This window comes from Schistocerca serialis, chromosome 4, assembly GCF_023864345.2.
Source record: "Schistocerca serialis cubense isolate TAMUIC-IGC-003099 chromosome 4, iqSchSeri2.2, whole genome shotgun sequence".
In the NCBI taxonomy this organism is placed as follows: Eukaryota; Metazoa; Arthropoda; class Insecta; order Orthoptera; family Acrididae; genus Schistocerca; species Schistocerca serialis.
Genome location: NC_064641.1, coordinates 449,180,216 through 449,201,345, shown reverse-complemented (window position 1 = coordinate 449,201,345; position 21,130 = coordinate 449,180,216). Strand labels below are relative to the sequence as shown.

Here is a 21,130-nt window from a genome sequence, read left to right as displayed (position 1 = left end):
AGGAAGTGGTTGGTGTCTTTGATGTGGGAGGCTAGATTACGGGCAATTGGTTGGAGGTGTGCAGAAATTCTTTCAGTGGGGGCACAATAACCAGCCACAATGGAGCATCCAGGATTGTTGGTTATATGGTTTTTGTGGAGCATGTGGAAGATTGGTGTGCGGGGTGTCACAGAGGTGAGGAGGGAAATTGGTTCATGGGAGATGTTCTGTGAAGGGCCTAGGGTTTTAAGCAGGAATTGGAGTTTGTGTTGGACTTCTGAGATGGGATAACTCTGGAAAAGTTTATAGATGGAGGAGTCAGACAGTTGGCAGAGGCCTCCTGCCAGGTAGTCACTGCGATTCATCACAACAGCGGTGGAACCTTTATCTTCAGGTAGGATGATTAGGTCAGGATTTGTTTTGAGGTTGTGTGTGGCTGTTCTTTCTTCTACTGAAAGGGTGGTGTTATGAGGAAGGCATCTGGATAAGGATGGTGAGGCTATGTTGGAGGTAAGGAATTCCTGGTAGGCCTGGGTTTTAACCACGGAAAGGTATGCTTTTCTAAATTGGTGCAGAAAGATGGAGCAAGGTCCATTGTGGCGAGAATGGAGTAAAGGAAATGGAAATGATGCAGAAATGGGTAAAATAGGTGTTGCTGGCTGTGGAAGGAGCGGGATATGTGAAAAGACAGGTAAAGATGTGTAAAAAATACGTAAAGCCACACAAAAACACGCACAGATATGTAAAAATATGCACAAATATGTAAAAATATGCTAAAATACGTGAATCTGCATGAAACCACATAAAGTTATGCATGAATACATTAAAAATGTACAGTAACATGAGTGAAAAGGAGTGATGAGGGCTGGGAGTATGTGCATGTGTGTTGCAATAAACAAAGAGAGAGGGAGGGGGGTGGGTTACATCGAGAATCAAAAGGTCATGTGGCATGGGCAGTAGTGGAAAACGAAACACTTAAGTACATCAGGATGAGGGATGAAGTGCAACCCACTACATCATTGCTCATACGCCATACTAACTTTATCCTAACCTACAACTACTTTTCATCTGAAGGGAAAGTATATAAACAAATCCGCAGCACAGCCATGGGCACCCGCATGGCACCCTCATATGCCAACCTCCTATGGGCCATATAAAGGAGACATTCCTAGCCTCCCAAAGCACCAAACCCCTAGTCTGGTTCCGGTTCATTGATGAAATCTTCATGATCTGGATCAAGGACCAAGACATCTTCATTCCTTCACAACCTCAATACCTTCTCTCCCATCCACTTCATGTGGCCCTCCTCAGCCCAGTGTACCATCTCCCTAGATGTTGACCTTCTCCTCTCTGATGGTTGCATCTGCACCTCTGTCCACATTAAACCCACCAACTGCCAACAGTATGTACATTTTGATAACTGTCATCCTTTTCACACCAAAGTATACCTCTCATTTAGCCTGGCTATGCGGGGACGGCGTATCTGCAGTGACAAAGACTCCCTTGCTTCGTATGCTGAGGGTCTCACCAGTGCCTTCACAAACAGGCACTATGCCCCAGACCTAGTCTGCAAACTGATCTCACTTGCCATTGCCCCTCACAACCCCAATCCTCCCATCACCCCCAAAACCAGCCATTAAGGAGTGTCCCCTTCCTCACCCAGTGCCACCCCAGACTGGAACAACAGAACCACATCCTTCACCAGACTTTTGATTATCTATCATCATGCCGTGAAATGGAGGACATCGTACCCAAGATACTTCCCACCCATCCTAAAGTGGTGAACCATTACCCACCCATCCTCCACAACATCCTAGTCTATCCCTATGCCACTCACAATCCCAACCCCTTGCCACAAGGCACAAATCCCTGTGGAAGACCCATCTGCAAAACCTGCCCAATCCACCCACCCACCGCTTCCTATTCTAGTCCTGTCTCAGGTTTATCCTACCTTACTGGGAGCAGGCCATGAAATCAGCCATGTTATTTACCAGCTCTGCTACAATCATTGCACAGCTCTTTATATTGGTATGACTACCAACCAGCTGTCCACCAGGATGAACAGCCACTGCCAAACTGAGGCCAATAGCAAAGAAGACCACCCTGTGGCACAACATGCTGCTGAATATAACACACTTGATATCAATGACTGCTTCACTACCTGAGCCATCTGGATTCTTCCCTCCACCACCAGCTTTTCTGAACTGCGCAGATGGAAGTTATCCTTACAACACGTTCTCCACTCCTGTAATTATTCTGGTCTCAACCTACAGGAACATACAGTCCCTACACCCTCCAACCAATAAAGTTCACCCCCTCTGCTCTGTCATCTCCTTCCCATTCTCGTCTCTCATCCTGGTTATTTGCAGCCCTCTGCCAATGCATCCGTCTGTCTTCCGTCACTCCTCTCCTGTTTTGATCCTTTTTACCTGCCCCACAACGTCCTGACGCTGCAACACAGCATTCATCTCTCTCCCCATCCGTTCACTACTATCCCTTCCCTTCCCCACCCCCTCCAGATCGCTGCTTGAATCCCACATGATGTTGCATTCTGTCACGAGATGCTGGTCATGTGTCCGTGAGGTGTGTGTGTGTGTGTGTGTGTGTGTGAATTCTTGATATTCCTACCTGCAGTTTCCATTGTTTGAAATAAAAACTTGCATTTAAATCAATAAATTAAATAAAAATGATTATCAAACTCTTTTGATTAGATTTAGAGAAAAAGAATTACAACATTTCATGAGATTTGAATGTACGACATTCAGTGTTAGAAGTTATTATGCTAACCAGTGCACTAAAGTACAACACCGAGTCAAATTGTTATATTTTTGACAGTGATCACCCAGTCATAATGTTGAACTGCAGCCTTGAAAAGCTCAGTTTCATGCAATGTTGTGTGAAATTTATCTAATATAGGCAGATCTCTCGCACATGTGATGCTGAACTGCAAATTGTGCTGTTACATCCAGTGGTGTTTAGTTAGTGCTGTGTATGAAATGTGTGTATTTCATTAGCATCGTTATGTATGTAAGTGTATGTGTGCTGTTTGTGGTGTGGTTATCATTTATGATGAAATACAAAATAAAAGTGCCAATCCCATTATTTGGGATCCAGACACATCAAGAAAGGATGCCAGACAAGGCATCGAAAGTGAAGTGAGCTGACCAATTGTGGCACCTTGGCAATGGCGAATCGTTTGTACATGACATTGAGCACTCTGATTGGCACAAAGTATGGAGATGTGACACAACAGTGGGATTGGGGGGGGGGGGGGGGGGGTACAGAACACCAAAACAAATGCGGAGGTAGGTGCCATAACTACAATCGGCACTGAGCACCCACCTGCATCCCAGTATCCATCCTGCAAGTGGCTAGAAATGCCAACCAGGAAACCAATCACAGGGTGTGCATTGGTGGCCATAGGTGCAAAGACAGACGATGTGTCAAGTGGGCAGCTGGAGACAACATCGTAGTCCTCCATGGTGTCTGGCCAGGCAGCTGTGTCATGGGCTGCCAGCATGACTGCAATGCTGGTGTCGGTGCCAGGTTGATGTCGATGGATATCTCGCACTGCAGAGATGACTGTGCTGCCAGATGTGACATCTATAACTGTGACAGTGGCTGCTGCATGCCCTGGCTGCGTGCCGGATCTGTGAACGAAAAGTTGGTGGCAGAATCTCTCGAGTGGATTGGTTCAGATGCCTCTGTGTAAACCCATTGGACTGTGGATGATGTAGGTGGAATGGGACAGCACCTCAAACACCTCTCCCCATTCCCATTTGCAATCCCTGCCAACACATGAAGCAACACTGGTTGCTGAGGCCAAAACTGTGAATCAGAAGGAGGGGCATAAAGTCTTCCCATGTGTGAGTGGCTCACAAATTGTCTATCTGTGATTTGAAGATCCTTACAAAGTGTTCAGCTTCATCATACGACTGAAGATGAATATCCATTGTCTGCACAAAACTGTTAAAACTTCCAAGATGTGAACTGTGGCCCATTATCTGACACCATCTGTCAGTAAACCTTCAACGTAGAACATTGACAAACGAGTTGATACTGTGCTGATGGATGTGGTAGACTTCATTGGAATGATAAATGGAAACTTGCTGAGTGCATCGACAACCACTGGACAGCATATGTTCCAGTATGGCCCAGCTAAATCTATGTACAGATATTCCCAAGGCCCGTAAGGATGTGGCCACACGAAGTACCACTGTGGGGGAGTGGATTAATACTCTGCACACATTGCACACTCTGAAGTCATGGCCTCAATTTGTGAATCCATCCCTGGAAATGTACAATGACGCCTTTCCAACTGCTTGGTGAGAACAATATCCCAATTTCCTTGGTGCAACAACAGGAGAATTTCACGCTGGATAGGTTAGGGACCATGACTCTTGCATTACCATTGTCAGTGTGCATCAGGAGGTTGCCCATCTATACAGAGATTGCACGCTGATGAGCAAAGTAGCAATGAACCACCAGGAGGTGGATCTTCTTGAGACTCCGCAGTCACCCACAGCGAACAAACTCGAGCACCATCTACAAGGGGGGTCTGATTCCATCTTGTGCGTCACAAGGTGGAATGTGACTAGAAAATCTTCCAAAAGACATGTTTCTTCTGGATCAATGTGGTGACAGGAGTCCTTGGAGGAATCAGATGCAACATTGGAGCCAGTAGGGAGCCTCAATAGGAGGTCAGTGTTGAGTGTTTGGTAGTGGGCCAATATGACAACTTGTATTGATAAATGGACAAGAGAAGCGCCCACTGTTGTAAATTCTGTGCGGTGTGTGCTGGGACAGGCTGGGAGGACCCAAACACAGCCATCAATGGTCTGTTGTCTGTAACTAGAAAAAAGCGGCAGCCGTACAGGTGTTGATGGAAGTGCATGACCCCATTGATGATAGCTAACACCTCCTTTTCAAGCTGGTTGTAGTTGTGTTAGGCCTTGGTCAATGTCTTTGACATGATCACAATAGGCCTTTCATTGGAGACTACTTGGTGTGACAATACTGTACCAGTGCCATAAGAGGAGGCATCTACTGCAAGAATGACAGGCTTGTTGGGGTCGATCATGCAGTAGTGCATCTTTCAGCCCCTGGAAAGTGGTCTGACAATCAGCCAACCATATGAACAGAATGCCCATGTAGTATAACCGATTTAGAGGTGCCACGATCTGAGTAGCATTCGGGATAAAATGGGTGTAATAGGACAGCTTCCCCATTAGAGCTCGCAATTCTGATACATTTGTTGACAGATGACCACTTAGTGCAACTCTGATAGACGGATGCCATGCACATTAATCACATGGCCTAAATACTCAATTTCAATGAGAAAGAAGGAACAATGAAAACAGTTGCATGTCAACCTTGCTTTGGACAACACTTGGAAAAATGGTTCTAAATTCTGTAGGTGTTCTGCTGGCATACGACCAGAGACAACTATATCATTCAAATAGTTTGAACAAGAAGGTACTTGCGAGGTCAGTTGCTCAAGATACCTTTTAAAATATCTGGGATGGAAGTGCTACCACATGTGCCATTGAAACTGGAATAATCCCTTGTGTGTGTTGCTAACAAAAATCTTATTTGACTCTTCATCTAAAGGCAGCTGCAGGTAGACCTCCCAGACATCAGTTTTTGAAAAAAAAAAAAAAAAAAAAAAAAAAAAAAAAAAAAAAAAACCTGACTTAATTTGTATATCAAATCCTCAACCTGGGGCAAAGGAAAAGAATCAACAACATTTCGTGACTTGACAGTTGATTTAAAGTCTGCACAGAGTCTCAACCTGCCGACAGTTTAATAAGGACCATCAGGGGTAATGTCCATTGGCTCACCAATACTGATTTGATGACATCACTGTCCTGCAGTCACTGCAATTCTGAAGCTACTCGGCCCTCTAATGCATGAGGTACAAGATAAGCATGAAAAAACTTTGGCTCCACATTGTCTTTCAGTGTTACATGGGCCTTGCCTAAACTATCATGGAACAGAGAACTGTACTTGCCACATAATGTATTAATATTAGTCAGAAACCCCGATAAATTAATTTGTAACACATTACCATGAACTGACAGTCTGAAAAGGTCAAAGCTACCCATACCAAGTATGTTAGTAGACTCGTGAGAGTGCAACACATGAAATAACACTGCTTTAATAGTACCACGGAACATGACTGGCAAACTGCATGCTCCAAGCATTGGAATAGGTTGCCCCTTGTGTGCTGACACTGATTACATTGTTCATATGTAGCGTGGTTGAGCAATGTAACAGTAACACCAGTGTTTAACTGGAAATTAACACACTTCTTGAACACACGCAACTGAACATATAACTTATTCGATTGTATTGATTAGTTCAGAGTTTGTGTCCTGGTAGTCTGACAAAACAACAACAGGACTGGCATACTGTTGTGCAGCAGACACAACATACACCTCATTAGAATCACTGTCTGACATTAAATGTGAAAAATGTTTAGCACCATCTGCACTTAGTGGCCATGTTTGCCACATGTAAAACACATGGCTTTGTATCAGAGGCACTGTGCCTTGTCATGTGTTTGAAAGCAAAGTGGGCAGGATTTCGATGATTGTGTGGGCTGCACCGTGGCATGACAGTGCGACTGGTTCAGACGTGACCTATATGTCAGACGACGTCTGACCTGACAAAGGGAGGAGGGGGTGGGGGGTCAAAGTTGGTCCCTGAACTGTCTAACTGTTTTACTCATGATGACAGATATTGCAGGTGCTTAAAAATCATGCTCAGTTACATTGATAGTGGCCTGTGACTCACTAACTGAAAATACTGTACTGAGGTCAGGGTTTGGATGCTTTAGTACGGCAGCACGAATATGGGACTAAGTTCTGTTACCATTTGTTTGTATGACTGTCCTGGTTGCTGTTTTAATCTGAAAAACTTACAATGAGCAGCCACTACATGCACTTGTGATTTAAAATGATTTGACAGTTTGTCTACTAATTTGTCATAGGGGACCTCATGAGCCTGGCAATCTGGAAACCATTTTACGACCAACTTTAGTACATCTGAGCCTATGGTGTAGACATCTGACAGCAACGTACATTTTACTTCCCAAAGCACTAATACAATATAAAGAAACAAATATTTCTGAGGCCCTGACAAAGCAGCCATCTGTTTTACAGGTTTTAGTTTTGGTTTTCTTCATGGAACACCCTATTACTTTTTATTTTTACTAGGCTCACTTCTGCACATCATCCAGCATCTGTCCACTGTAGCTAGACACTATCTGGGAAAACTCTACTGCATCCCTAAAACTGCCACCTCAATGCTATCAGAAGGACCTTAAACAGAAACTGACAACAAATCTTCTTCAGATGAATGGATTTAAAAAAAAAAATCTTCATGTTTGAGACTCAACCACATTTTTAAATTTGTATGTCTGTCAATCCTACCTTTGATACTCCTGTTATGTAGCTGGTAAGTTAAGGTGAGTATTATATGAGATGGATACCTTGTTATTAAATTCAGTGAAATTAGAGGGGGAAAGTGTGTTCTTATTTTCAGGTTTTCTGATAACTTAAGAATCACAAATAACAGCATAAATCTTACAATTACAGGAGGCTACATGTACTGGAGTGACTGGGGTGAAGTCCCAAAAATTGAACAAGCAGGAATGGATGGCTCAGACAGATCAGCTTTAATCACACAAAGACTTATTTGGCCAAATGGATTAGCAATTGACTATGCCCGAGGTCGTTTGTATTGGGCAGATGGAGGAACAAAGGCTATAGAGTATGCTTCACTTGATGGAAGTGGAAGAAGAGTTCTGATAAGTTAGTATATTTATGTTGTTTCTACCTTTTGTGCCAATTTAGACTGCAATGGTTTTCAGATATTCTCCATGCATTTTTCATGATGAAAACATATGAGATTTTTTTATAGGTCCGCACAATGCTTTTCTGCATGTTAGTGATAAAAATATCTAAACAGTCTTATCTTGTGCTCAATTATTATATTAGCTGTGAACTTGTGGTGTGATATTCATTTATTTATTGTGTTCCATAGTACTATTGATGGTTCCTTTATTGTATCCTTTAGCTCTGAAATTATTTCAGTATTACATATACTGATCAAGAGAGTTCACTGAATCTATGGTGAAGGCAACATGAAGGAAGAACTTAAAGAGCTCTGTACCACATTCACAGCTAGCAGAACAGTGAAAAAAATCATCAGCAGAATCATATCCACAAAGAAGAAGAGTGACAAGACAAGGAGGTGTAATAGCAGCTTTCACTCTCCTATTACATGTGCATTGAGTCACCAAGCATGCGAGGAAAATTCTTCTCAGAGTGCTCATTAAATCGATCCGTCAGAATAACAACAAAATTACATTCTGAGGCCCACAAAGATGCCATTTCGTGCTACTTTCACTAGGTATTTATGATGTCAGTTGTGGCTGCTGAGTAGTTTACATTGAAAAGACTGGGTGACATATAAAAATACAGCAGAAGGAGCAACACGTATGACTCAACATCATAAATTCTCAGTCGTAGAAGACCAAAATGAGTGTGATAAACATATAAAGTTCGGGGAGGTTTTTGTGCAAGGTAGGTAGCCACTTAGCTTCAAAGGAAAGGTGTGAGAGAAAATTAGAAGATGGTGGGTCACCAACATGATTCACAATGATGGTTATGAGCTTCCATTGTCTTGGCTGCCAGCTGTAGCCGGCATAAAAATGGACTATGCTCACAAGGCTGCTCGTTGGGCATCCCTGAAGACACGTCTGTGAAGGGCACACAATATACTTACCTATTCTAACTGCCACCAAACACCATGGGAGCCACACTACATCACAGAAGCAATTCTGTCCTGATTTGGCTTTGTGGACTAAAATATTTCTTACCAATAACAATTAATAAACATCATCAGCTCCCTTCTACTCTACTCCTAGTATCTAATCAAATGATGATTGGAAGGAATTATTAAGTTGGTGCATAAGTTTGTAGCATTTTTGTTTTGCATGTTGTTATTCTGGTTACTATGGGTTCATTTATTGACTGTCATTTTTTCTTGTAGTTCACTGTTGCTATTTGAGTTTACACGTCCTGGTCAGCCAGAACATTATGACCACCAACCTACTACTGAAATAAACCCATCCAGGCAATAGCAGCTTCACCTAACTGGGAATGACTGCTAGTTCAAAATAGTTCAAATGGCACTGAGCACTATGGGACTTAATATCTGAGGTCATCAGTCCCCTAGAATTTAGAACTACTTAAACCTAACTAACCTAAGGACATTACACACATCCATGCCCAAGGCAGGATTCGAACCTGCGACTGTAGCGATTGCGCGGTTCTGGACTGAAGCGCCTAGAAGTGCTGGGGCACAGCGGCCGGCGATTGCTAGTCAGACACATGCATGGTGCATGTAGTATCAATAAGCATGCTGTCTGTGTGCAGAATTGGGGAGCATGTGATCTCTTTGAGTTTCACTGAGAACAGATTGTGATGGCCCACAGGGTTGGCATGTGCATTTCAGAAATAGCATGACTTGTCAGGTGTTCGAGGAGTGCTGTGGTGAGTGTCTTCATGAGATGAAACCATGTCCAGATGTTGAGGTGTTGGGCAGCCACTCCTCTTTACAGATGTCAGACGTTGTAGGCTGGGCAGCCTGTTAAAACAGAACAGGCAGCGAACTGTGGTGGAACTAACATCAAACTTTAATGCTGGGCAGACTATAAGTGTGTCGGAACACACAGTGCACTGAACACTCCTAAAAATGGGCCTCCGATCTGACAGCCCCTGTATGTGCCAATATTAACACCACGGAATTGGCAGTTATGGCTGAAATGGGCATGTGAGTTTGGCACTGGAGATTGGCACAGTGGCAGAGCATTGAATGGTCTGATGAATCCCAATACCTTCTTCATCGTGCTGATTGGAGGGTGTGAATCCTTTGCCTTCCAGGGGAACAGCTCCTTGGCACCTGTACTACAGGAAGCTGATGGCAGTCCCACTATGCTCCAGGGAACATTCACGCGGGCATCCACATGTCCAGTGGAGCTTGTGCAAAGCACCATGGCAGCCAAGGAGAGTCATACATTGGTTGCAGACCACGTACACCCCTTCATGACGATCATGTTTCCTGATGCCAGCAGCATTTTTCAACAAGATAATGCACCATGTCACAATATGAGGACTGTGATGGAGTGGTTCGAGGACACAGTGGCAAGTTCCAATTGGTGTGCTGGGCCCCCCAACTCACCAGATCTGAACCCGATCATACACATCTGGCATGTGATTGAATGTGCTATCAGAGTTCATCACCCCCCTTCCCATAATCTATGGGAATTAGGTGACTTGTGTGTGCAAATGCTGTTCCAGTTCCCTCCGGTGACCTACTAATGCCACACTGCTTCCATGCCATGATGCATCACTGCTGTTATTCATGTCAAAGGTCGACACCAGCTATTAGGTAGGTGGTCATAATGGGTTCTGGCTGATCAGTGTATTGTCATTTTGTCATTTGGAGACTGTGTAGAGATGTAGACACTACAAAATAGAATGCCAAGTGAAGAAATTGGAACATTTCTGACATCATCTTCTGTTCGAGTTCAGTAGAGGGGTAACAGTAGCAGAGACAGCCAGAAACATTTGCACTGTATATGGGGATAATGCCATTGGACAGAGCATGACCAGAAAATGTTTTTCTCATTTTAAGTAGATTGTTTTGACATTGGTGACTCTCCAGTTTCAGGAAGACCTGCTGTGTTTGATGAAGATTGTATAAACACATTAATCCACAATGATCCACGTCATTGTACTCAATAACTGGCAAAGGTGTCCCATTTGCATGTGGTGGGGAAGGTTCAGAAATCAAGCGTATGGATACCGCATGTTGTAAGTCAAAATCACAAAAATCATTGGGTGCTTCTCTGCTTACTCATCATCAATTGACTCACGAACAACACCGACCATTTCTACCCTGTATCATTACTGGTGATGAGAAATGGTTCTTTGTACTAACATAAGGAAAAGAAGTCAGTGTGCAGGGTAAATATCATAGAGGGAGACCAAGAAATATATACACTAAGCAGATTCAGAAGGATGTAGATTGCAGTAGTTACTCGGAGATGAAGAAGCTTGCACAGGATAATGTACCATGGAGAGCTGCATCAAACCAGTCTCTGGACTGAAGACCACAACAACAACAAAGAAAAGAATGGATTGGTTGAGCCAAAACAAAGCACCAACTCCCCATACAAAAACCTGTGTGCACCCACAAAAGATAATGTTATGCATCTGGTGGAACAGCAACAGTGTGATGCACTACAAATCATTCCCCCAAGGTGTAACCATAACTGCTGACATTTATTGTCAACAACTGAGACATTTTGCAGACACAATCCAAGAACAACGAGCTGGAAGACAGTGTCAAGTGATGCGAGTCCATGATAATACCCATCTGCATACTGCTAGACTGACAGAAAAACACTATACAAGAGCTAGATTGGGAAGTCATTCTTGCACCTACCTTATTCACCTAATCTTGCTCTCTCAGATTTTCGCCTTTTCCATTCTCTATTGAACAACTTTCAAGAAACTTCCTTTCTGGATGAAAATACACTCCAAAAATTGCTTTATGAATTCTTAAAAATTGCTTCACGAGTTCTTCACTTCAAAACCACATCACTTCTACATTCGCAGAAATGAAAAGTTACTCCAGCATTGACAGACTGTTGTAAATAGTGAAAGAGAATGTATTACTGATGACTACAGTCTCTGTTAGATGTATCTGTTGTGCAAACTAATGGAAAAACACTACAAACGTATTCACCAAACCAATATAATGGCAGGAGTGAAGACATTAGATCAGAGTTAAAGTTACGTTTCTCTGGTAGTAGTAAATATCCTGATAAAGGCCACCTGCAACAGTAGCCAAAGCATTGGTACTGCATTTTACAACATAACCCAATCTGTAATCCAGAAGACTATCATGGAAAGTGACTGTTGCCTCAGAAGCTTGGAACCTGTATTGCATGTCCAGTATCAAGAAATCCTACATATGTATCATCAGCTAACAAGTATTTTACACTCTATTTGTGGAATAAATGAGGAAAGAAGGACTGTTATATGCAGCTTTGTGAGCTGTTGTTAGTCTAATACTATATACACAGTCACCATGGGAACAATATGTGGAAGCATAGTATCAGTTTCCAAGAGTAAACTGATTTCCAAAATCTGTCAGTTTGTTCAACGTTATTTCGACATTTCATACTTGAGTGGAATTCCAGTAAATGTGATACAAGAATTTTATAAGCAGTCTTTTTGTAGCCACATTAAAATTTTTCTGTTCCTTATCATTGGAGGATGATTAAACAACTTTCATTTAATACATATGAAGAACTAATGGAGTTTTACCAGGCAACAATAAATGCTGGAAATCATCATGTCATAATGTTTGCTTTGAACTACTCTTTTGTGTCTTGATCACTTTTATCACTTATGCTCCTTATATTATACAGCATCTGTATGTTCCTGATCATTATAGCACTATCTTTGTAATCAGCAAGACGTAGTGCTCTTTTCTATTTCTCCCGTTCATGACTCGATTTTGAATTTCATATATTAAAGTTTATATGACATTCAAAGTTTGGTGATCTTGCAGTTATGCAATTAAATTTAATGAGAAACCACACACATCAATTGTATAATAAAAATACATAACTTTTACATTGCAACATTTTCATTATCTTTCATCAAATGTGATGAACACTGACGTACACATTGAAATGTTATGGGTAGCCCAGTAACACCTAAAACACATAGCTTTGGCTGGATGATGTGGTGGTGTGTTTAGACCATTAGTGGAGCCAGTTTGACTTTGCCTTCTTCAGTGCTGATGAGATTGAGCACAGTTATGAGATAGCTGCTTTCAGTGAGTGAATGGCCACAGTGGTGCAGGATATTTTAGCTGCATGTTAAAATGTGTTAAATTTCATACTTCCAGGCATGTAGATATGAATCACTTTTACCAAACAGAAATTAAATGCCTCACAAAGCTACAGCATACTGAAGAATTTGTTGAACTTTACACACCACAGCTGCTTCATTATCTGAAAGTGCTTCTTGGCAATGCAGTGACTGATAATATGCTAAAAAGCAGATGGTTACTACACTTATCAGAGGATACACAAAAAAATCCTCTGAGTATGCACCAGTAACCACAATATTCTGGCCAAAACAGAACATTCTATGTTGAAAATGTATTTATCCATGTGTATTGCTACTATTACTACTATTTAATTGAAGTGCTGCTGGCAGAAAACATTGAACTATCAAAAAGTCATCAAGCAGCAATTTTACTGCTTGCACACACAAGAGATCTATTGTTCCTTTGGGTCTCTGTACATGATTCTGAAAAAAGTACAATATATGGTGTCCCTGTGGTGATAAGATAGCTTAATATCTGAATAGTTCTGTACATTCTATACATTGAAGACTGTGCATGGAAATTCTTTGGCAGCTTTTTTTAATTATTATAATTATTTTATGATAGGTTTCCTTTGCATATTTTACCACATTCCATTAGATGACCCACTGACCCACAATACACTTAGTAAAGAAGACAATGCTGAGAAAAACTGCAGAGTTATTGTGTGACTATAGAGTGTCTGTAACACCACATTACAGCTACATGTAGGTTCATTTGTTTGATTGAACATGTTCATATTGATGTTATTAGTGGACTCCTGTATTCAAATGTATATAGAGATTGTTTGACAGCAGTTGATCACTTCTCATACTGACCTGAGTCCTTTCCAGTGGCGGATACAACACCTGCAAATATCACAAAAACTTTCTTTCAAAGCTTGGTAGCACAATTCAGTGTACCACTTCACATTGGAATGGACTAAGACAGACAATTTAAATCTTAATTGTTCTACATGATATGAATCATATTTGGGCAGTCACCACCATTGGACTGCAGAGATTAGTAGAGTACCTGCACTACCAGTTAATAAAGGCATCCACTTCTCATGGCTCTGAACAGCGGACTGAAAGCATACCCCTAGCCTTATCAGGCTTGGGGAACGCCACCAGAAAAGATTCAAATGCTACAACAGTTGGTCTAGTTGTGAGCAAATGCTAGAACAGAAGAGTTCTTTGCTGATGCATGAAATAATACTGTAGAACTGTTGGACTTCATGCAGCAGTTGCATTCACAGACTTCTAAATTACAACTGCCGTGTGGGATTAGCCAAGCAGTCTGAGGCGCTGCAGTCATGGACTGTGCGGCTGGTCCCGGTGGAGGTTCGAGTCCTCCCTCGGGCATGGGTGTGTGTGTTTGTCCTTAGGATAATTTAGGTTAAGTAGTGTGTAAGCTTAGGGACTGATGGCCTTAGCAGTTAAGTCCCATAAGATTTCACACACATTTGAAAAATTTTTAAATCACAACTGTCTATGCCAAAGGAATATGGGCTCATGCACCATTCAGTTTCTAAGACCTATACAATTATTCAAAAACATCATGTTTTCTGATTCCACCTGAAAGCCATTTCAACACCATATTGACAAAACATGTTCATTAGAAGAAGAAAAAAAAAAAAGAAAACACTGGATGCATTTGTAAATAAACCTATTGCCTTAACACTGTTCATGCCTTTTTTGTATACACTGTCAAATTTAGTTTTTTTCCTTGTTCCATTAAATGAGTCAATAGTAGTCCTTCGCCATCCAAAGGATAGTGACCATAACCTTTTTTGACAAAATGTGTGGCAGCATTTCACAAGTTCTCTTGTCGCTTGCCTTGCTGTGAACCTACTTTATATACTGCTATTTCATCTCATATTTGACATACAGAACCTGTGTCTCATAACACTGGACAAAAAATTGTTAAATTTGCCTGCATACCGTAGGAGGTACATGAACTCTTAATTCATTCTGTTTATTCTTATGATTTTCAGCAAGAAATTTGGGTGCCCAGCCAACACAAAGCTTGCAATAACCTTATCTGTCAATTAGCATGCCATACAAAAGTCTTAATGGAAAAGTGGAAACACCTCAATAAGTTTTTGGTCTTAAATCGATCAGTAAATATTTTATTCATTTTTCTGCAGATGTTCATCAGTAACTATATATTGTGTGGTTATGCATATCATTTTGTCTGTCCTTAACCACGTAATACTGTTGTCTCACACCACTGTAGCATTCTCTCTGTATATTAAACAAATATTGTCATGAATAGCTCTGGTTTTCTTATCATTCTAAGATTGCTGCACAGTCAATAAGATTATAGGTTCTAACAGTATAGTCAAACTGCTTTGCTGATGTATTCATACAGTTATTTATTGGACATTGTATACTATTTTTTACGTATGCTTTTAAAATATTTAGATACATGCCATACAATTGATGAAAAAGAGACCACATATTGCTTAAACAAGATGACGTAACTTGGTTTGAGATTAATGATACTGATGATTATAGCGAGGTATATAACAATAGGAGGCATATACACACGCTGTGAAGCACTTACAGTAATACATTGGTCCATACACATTTTGTGTTCCATCAATTCCATTATGAATTTACTGGATTCTTTCTGTTGTCATTGGTGGTAGGTGCATGTACATTTATGATGGTACAGCCCTTGCTTGATAATATAGACAAGAGAACTGATATTTGCTCTGATGGTGATGCAAAACTTGTTACAAATTCTGTTGGATTCCATTTGAGCATGAAAGCTGTTCCAAGCACAGTGACTTTATGTGTATTCTTTATGGCTGGTTCCCTTTTAAAAATTCTGTAGCCCTCTGATTCAAGTGTGTTTTCATCTCCGTATCTGCTTCCTGAAGAGCTAGTATGAGTCTGTGTAATACATCCGTCAGCTGTTGTAAGTTTCCCAGTCATTAGTAAAGTGTTGATGTTCAGTCTGCCTAGCAGATGTTTTTTCTTAGACTGTATATGAGAAGTTCTAGGAAGCTCTGAGTCCTCCTTATAAGATGCTCTAGGCTCTCCAGAATCTGATGGCTTAGTTGCACCTCTGTTTCCAGTGATGAAGGGTTGTTTATCTCCTGGAATACTTTTCCGTCCAGTCATGTCTTGGTTGAAAGTAAGTTAGTAAGGGGTGTTAATCCCTTATGGGATGTTGCATCTGTGATTTATTCATCAGATGGATCTTAACAGGCTGCGCAATGTGGGAACAGATGTCTTTTGTAACTGACCATTTGGTAACAGATGCTACTGATTTTCACAGCAGTCATCAATATGTAAACAGATGCTGACCTTGTAACACTTGTTGCATGTCAGATGCGACATGGGTTTTTGCTCCTCTTGGTGTGTTGCTTTTACCACTAAGTCCGCCATGCTGAGGTTCCCCTCTCTGCCTTTGCTGCTGTTGAGGTATCACTGCCAAGAGAAGATTACTTAATCACCTTCTTTCCCATTGAGATTAATATCTTCATCCACCCCAGAAGCCATTAATCTTATGGAAGTTGCCAGGAGATCACGTGAATTCATAGTGAAGTGCAGCATTACTCTTTGGTGACAAGTGCACAAAAGAACCTTCTTTATTCTTTGATTTTTATTACTTTTTTTGTAGTGTCATAGATTTTTCAGTTCGTAGTGTTTGAGCTTAAAAATAAAATGTTATTTCCTAACTGTTTCATTGAATCTGTTTAGCAGACAGAGGTAAGCTGTAGTTGGCTAAAGTGTTGACCCCATAAATTGAATTCCATTGTAGACGAACAAATGCAGCACCGTTCAATATCATCTACCGAAGAGTTGGCATGCCTACGTGACAAACAGAGTACTATGGATTGGCAGAACACTTTGTTGAAGCACACCGAAGATTTATGACCCAACACTGAAAACCAGAAAAATGCTGCATTGAACTTTTCTATTGCATCAAGGAATGACCGTTCGGTGGATAACTAGCAAGATGAAAATACGCCCACTGCAGTTCATTCCTGATAAATCTAAATTATGGTGTGCAATGCTTGATCTGACTTTATAGCACCACAGCATAGTAAACGAAGATACCAAATTTATGATCACTGTTAGTGGGCCTGACAATAAAACAGCAATGATCACTGCATATATAATACTCTGCCCACCCACCATGCCAAAGTATGTACATTTTAAACAGTTACTCCTTGAGCAGTTATGTTGGCCAGTGGAACAACATATCCAACAAGCACTGCATGGTTATAAGAGAGGAGATTAGCCCCCTTCAGAATTTTAGCAGCATCTGCGAAGCTTAGTCGATGACACTGAGTTGCCAGATACAACACTGCAACGTATATGGTACATACATTTGCTAGAGGCAGTTAAAATAACTGTGCCACTTTCTGACAAACACGGTATTTCATCATTGCTCTCAGTAGCCAACAAGGTCTATGCCTCATTAGATGCATGGCATACGTCGTTGGTGACATTTGAGCACAGCAATACAGACCTTCAGGAAGCTGCAGCGATATGACAACATCAAAAAGCTGGATCACATTGACGGCTTGTGGCGACTGATATTGACATTGGTCGGAGGCAAGGCAGGCATATACAAGAAGAGCAAGGAAGATGGCAGCTTGTCTAAGGAGTATATCTGCTGGTACCACCATCGCTTTGGAAACACGGCAACATGGTGCAGGTCACACCAAACGGCAACAGTGGCTGGCAATAGGTGCCTCCAGTCATTAGTTTGAGCACCAGCACCTACCGCTGAGAGGTGAGAGTGGTGACGGGCAACTACTGGTGAGTAACCTTTCTTCTTTACCCTCACTGTCCCAAAGACTTTTTGTCACAGATGCTAAATCTGGCCATACTTATGTAATGGACTCAGGGTTGGATGTTGGTGCAATGCCTGTTAGAAGTTGTGATGTGAAGCTTTCTCCATCTCAATCAAAGCTCACAGCAGCAAAACAGACTTCAGTAATGACTTACGGAAAATGGCAGATAGATGTAGACCTCAGTTTCCAAGAACGTTTACCATGGACTTCTGTGATTGTCGATGTGTCAGACACAATATTGGGTACAGATTTCTTGTTTCATTGTACAGCTGAAGTAGCTATTGGCTCATCGAGCTTCTGCCGGGGTCTGCAGTGCACTGAAGGCACCCTGGAATGAGGTTCTCTGCCTAGGTTTGATGAAGACGGCATGACGCCACATGTAGCAAACTGCGAATCTGTACCATGTGCACAGCCAGTTAACCACACATCATGGTCCGTCACACCAGAACTACACCCAGTCAACCAGTGTCTCAGTGCCTGTGTCAGTTAGCACTTGATCGTTTCACTGCAGTGAAGGCAGAATATGAAGAACTGCTGCACTCACAAGTTGTCTGTAGATCCAACAGCCCATGACCAACACCACTTCATCCAGTAAAGAAAGAAGCAGGACCTGGAGACCATCTGGAGACTACTGGGCGCTCAGTACCCATACCGTACCCGATCGTTATCCGATACCACATATTAGGGATTTTATGTGTGTGCTAGCAGATGCGACCATTTTTAGTGTCAATGATTGCCGGAAAGCATATCACCAAATATCAGTTTCAGCTGCTCATGTACCAAAGACCACTGTCATGACACCATTTGACTTATTCAATTACCTCCGTAAGCCATTTGGTTTGAAAAATGCGCCACAAACTTGACAGCGGTTTGTCGATGATGTACTAAGAGGTTTACTGAACTGCTTTACATACTTCAGTGACATCATGGTCTTTTCAGCATCCGAGAAATTGCATGAACTGCATCTAAAGACTGTTTACCAACGCATTGGTGCATATGGCAATGAATCAAAGTGTTTTCTATGACAATGTCAGGTGCCATTCTTGGACTACTTCGTGACAGCAGCTGGTATCAGCCCACTGCAAGATAAACTTGCCCTTATTGTAGAGATGGCTCACTCTGTCAATTATCACCAACTATGTCAGTTCCTTGGAGCAGTTAATTTCAATAGACAACATCAGCGTAATGCGGCAGCCATCCAGGCACCTTTGATATATGCACTAGCTGGCAAGTACGCAGTGGGCAAATGGCCTTTGCCGTGACATTAGAGATGCCAATGGCGTTCGATAAGGCCAGGCATGTCCACCTCAGGTAATCTTGAAGGCACACCTGGTTCCTCAGGCACAACTGGCAATTGTTGTGGATGCTAACCAGCAAGCCAGTGGTGCAGCTCTACACCAGCATATCAAAGGCCACTGGCAGCCCCCGGGCTTCTTCTCCTGTAAATTCATGTCCTCACAAGTTAAATGGAGTGCTTATGATAGGGAATTTCTGGCAGTTTAAAAAACTGTCAGACACTTTCTGCCGCAAATGGTTTTCACAGACCAAAAGTCAATTAATTTCACCTTCAGTAGGAACAAGGATGGTTGCTCATTGTAACTATTTAGACAACTTGAATTCATCACCCAATTCATGACAGACTTGCAGTATATAAAAGGAGCTGAGAATGTCATGATGGATTTGCTGTGTCAGTTGGAATTGATCTCTCAGGCTACTGACTACAAAGAGTTAGCTGCTGCATAGGAGGCAGACCAACAACTCACCAAATTCCATTGAAATAGTACATCCAGATAAGTCACTGTTAAATACAACCTTCTGGCGAATGTTTCCAAGTTTGGTGTGACGTATCACAGGGAAAACTGAGACCTTTTGTAGCTTGGAAACTGTGATGGCAATTATTTGACAGAATGCATAGGCTGGCTCACTGGGGAATAAACGCCAGCCTCAAACTGATGATGGACAGATTTGTGTGCCCCAATATAAATAAGGACTGCCGTAGTCAGGCAAAAACATGCTTAGATTGTCAGAGGGCCAAAGTTGGACAACAAATGCACAAAATGGAAGGAGATTTCCCACTTATGATGCAACATTTCAAACACATGTACCTGGACATTGCGGGACCTCTGTTGTCATCAGAAGGGTACTGTTACCTCGTTACTGCAGTGGACCACTTCACCAGATGAGCGGAGGTGGTTCCATTATCAGACATTTCCATGGAAATGGTAGCACAGGTATTTCTTTCATTGTGGATCGCACATTTCATTTGACCTTTACATGTCACCACAGACCAGGGGCATCAGTTTGAATTGATGTTGTTCTCAGAATTGCCCAACCTCTGCAGTTCACACCATCATCATATCACAACATACCACCCAACAAGCAATGGAATGATGGAATGCTGGCATATGACATTAAAAGCTCTGTTAATGTTCCACACACTTTCTTGGTCGTCAGCTTTGTTACGGGTTTGTTGGGCCTTCAAACGGCATTAAAAGCAGATTTAGGAGCATCCATCGCAGAATTGGTTTATGGTGAACCATTACAACTACCCACAGAATTCTTTGCTGATCAGATAGAACTGCCAAATGAACTGCAGACAGTGCACAAACATATGGTCAGACTTAACTCAGCTGCTGTCTCGAGACATGGGGCGGTAACTACATTTGTGCACAAAGATCAGTGGTCATTTACACATGTGATGCTACAGATGGACGCTGTCAAATTGCCGCTGCAGCCCAGATATTTTGGACCCTACAGAGTTCTCTCCCAGGACAAACAAACCATGTATGTAGATCAAAATGGGAAGAACCAAGTGGTATTGTTGGAACGGGTCAAACTACAAATATGTTGCCAACTGAAGAGGTGTACACGCTGAATACAAAATGTCACCTTCTGCACTTCTGGACATGGATGACACCATCTCAGAACCACAAGAGGAAGTGGTATCGTCATTGCCAGCACTGGAGACTGAAGAAGTTCAAGCAATGCCTTCAGTACACATGAGAGCTTGGTGTCAGGTGAAATACAAGTATCCCCACCGGGAGAGAATTCACAGTGAAGCGAAGCATTATTCTGTGGCGAAGAGTGCACAGACCACATTCTTTACTGTTTGATTTTTATTGCTATTCCTTGTATTGACGTAGATCTTACAGTTCATGGTGTTTGGGCATAAAAATAAAAAGTTATTGTCTAACTACTTCACTGAATCTCTTTAGTGGATGAAGACAAGCTGCAGTTGGCTAAAATCTACCTTATCTCCCACATTGCTGACTAATTGGCTTCCTCTCTTTTCTTACCAAGGGACCAGTTATTATAAATAGACTGGTTGATTGCACATATTTTATAAAACACCATTATGAAATTTTATTGCTTGCATTGACC

At 41.8% G+C, this 21,130-nt stretch overlaps 1 protein-coding gene across 1 annotated transcript in view; it reads left to right on the top strand.

Moving 5' to 3' along the window:
* LOC126475086 (low-density lipoprotein receptor-related protein 4) overlaps positions 1-21,130 on the top strand; it is a 633,185-nt gene that overhangs the window by 483,305 nt on the left and 128,750 nt on the right. Inside the window, exon 18 of the mRNA XM_050102652.1 lies at positions 7,578-7,793. Within this exon, the coding sequence (XP_049958609.1) occupies positions 7,578-7,793 (216 nt within the window). The remainder of the gene's footprint in view (positions 1-7,577; positions 7,794-21,130) is intronic.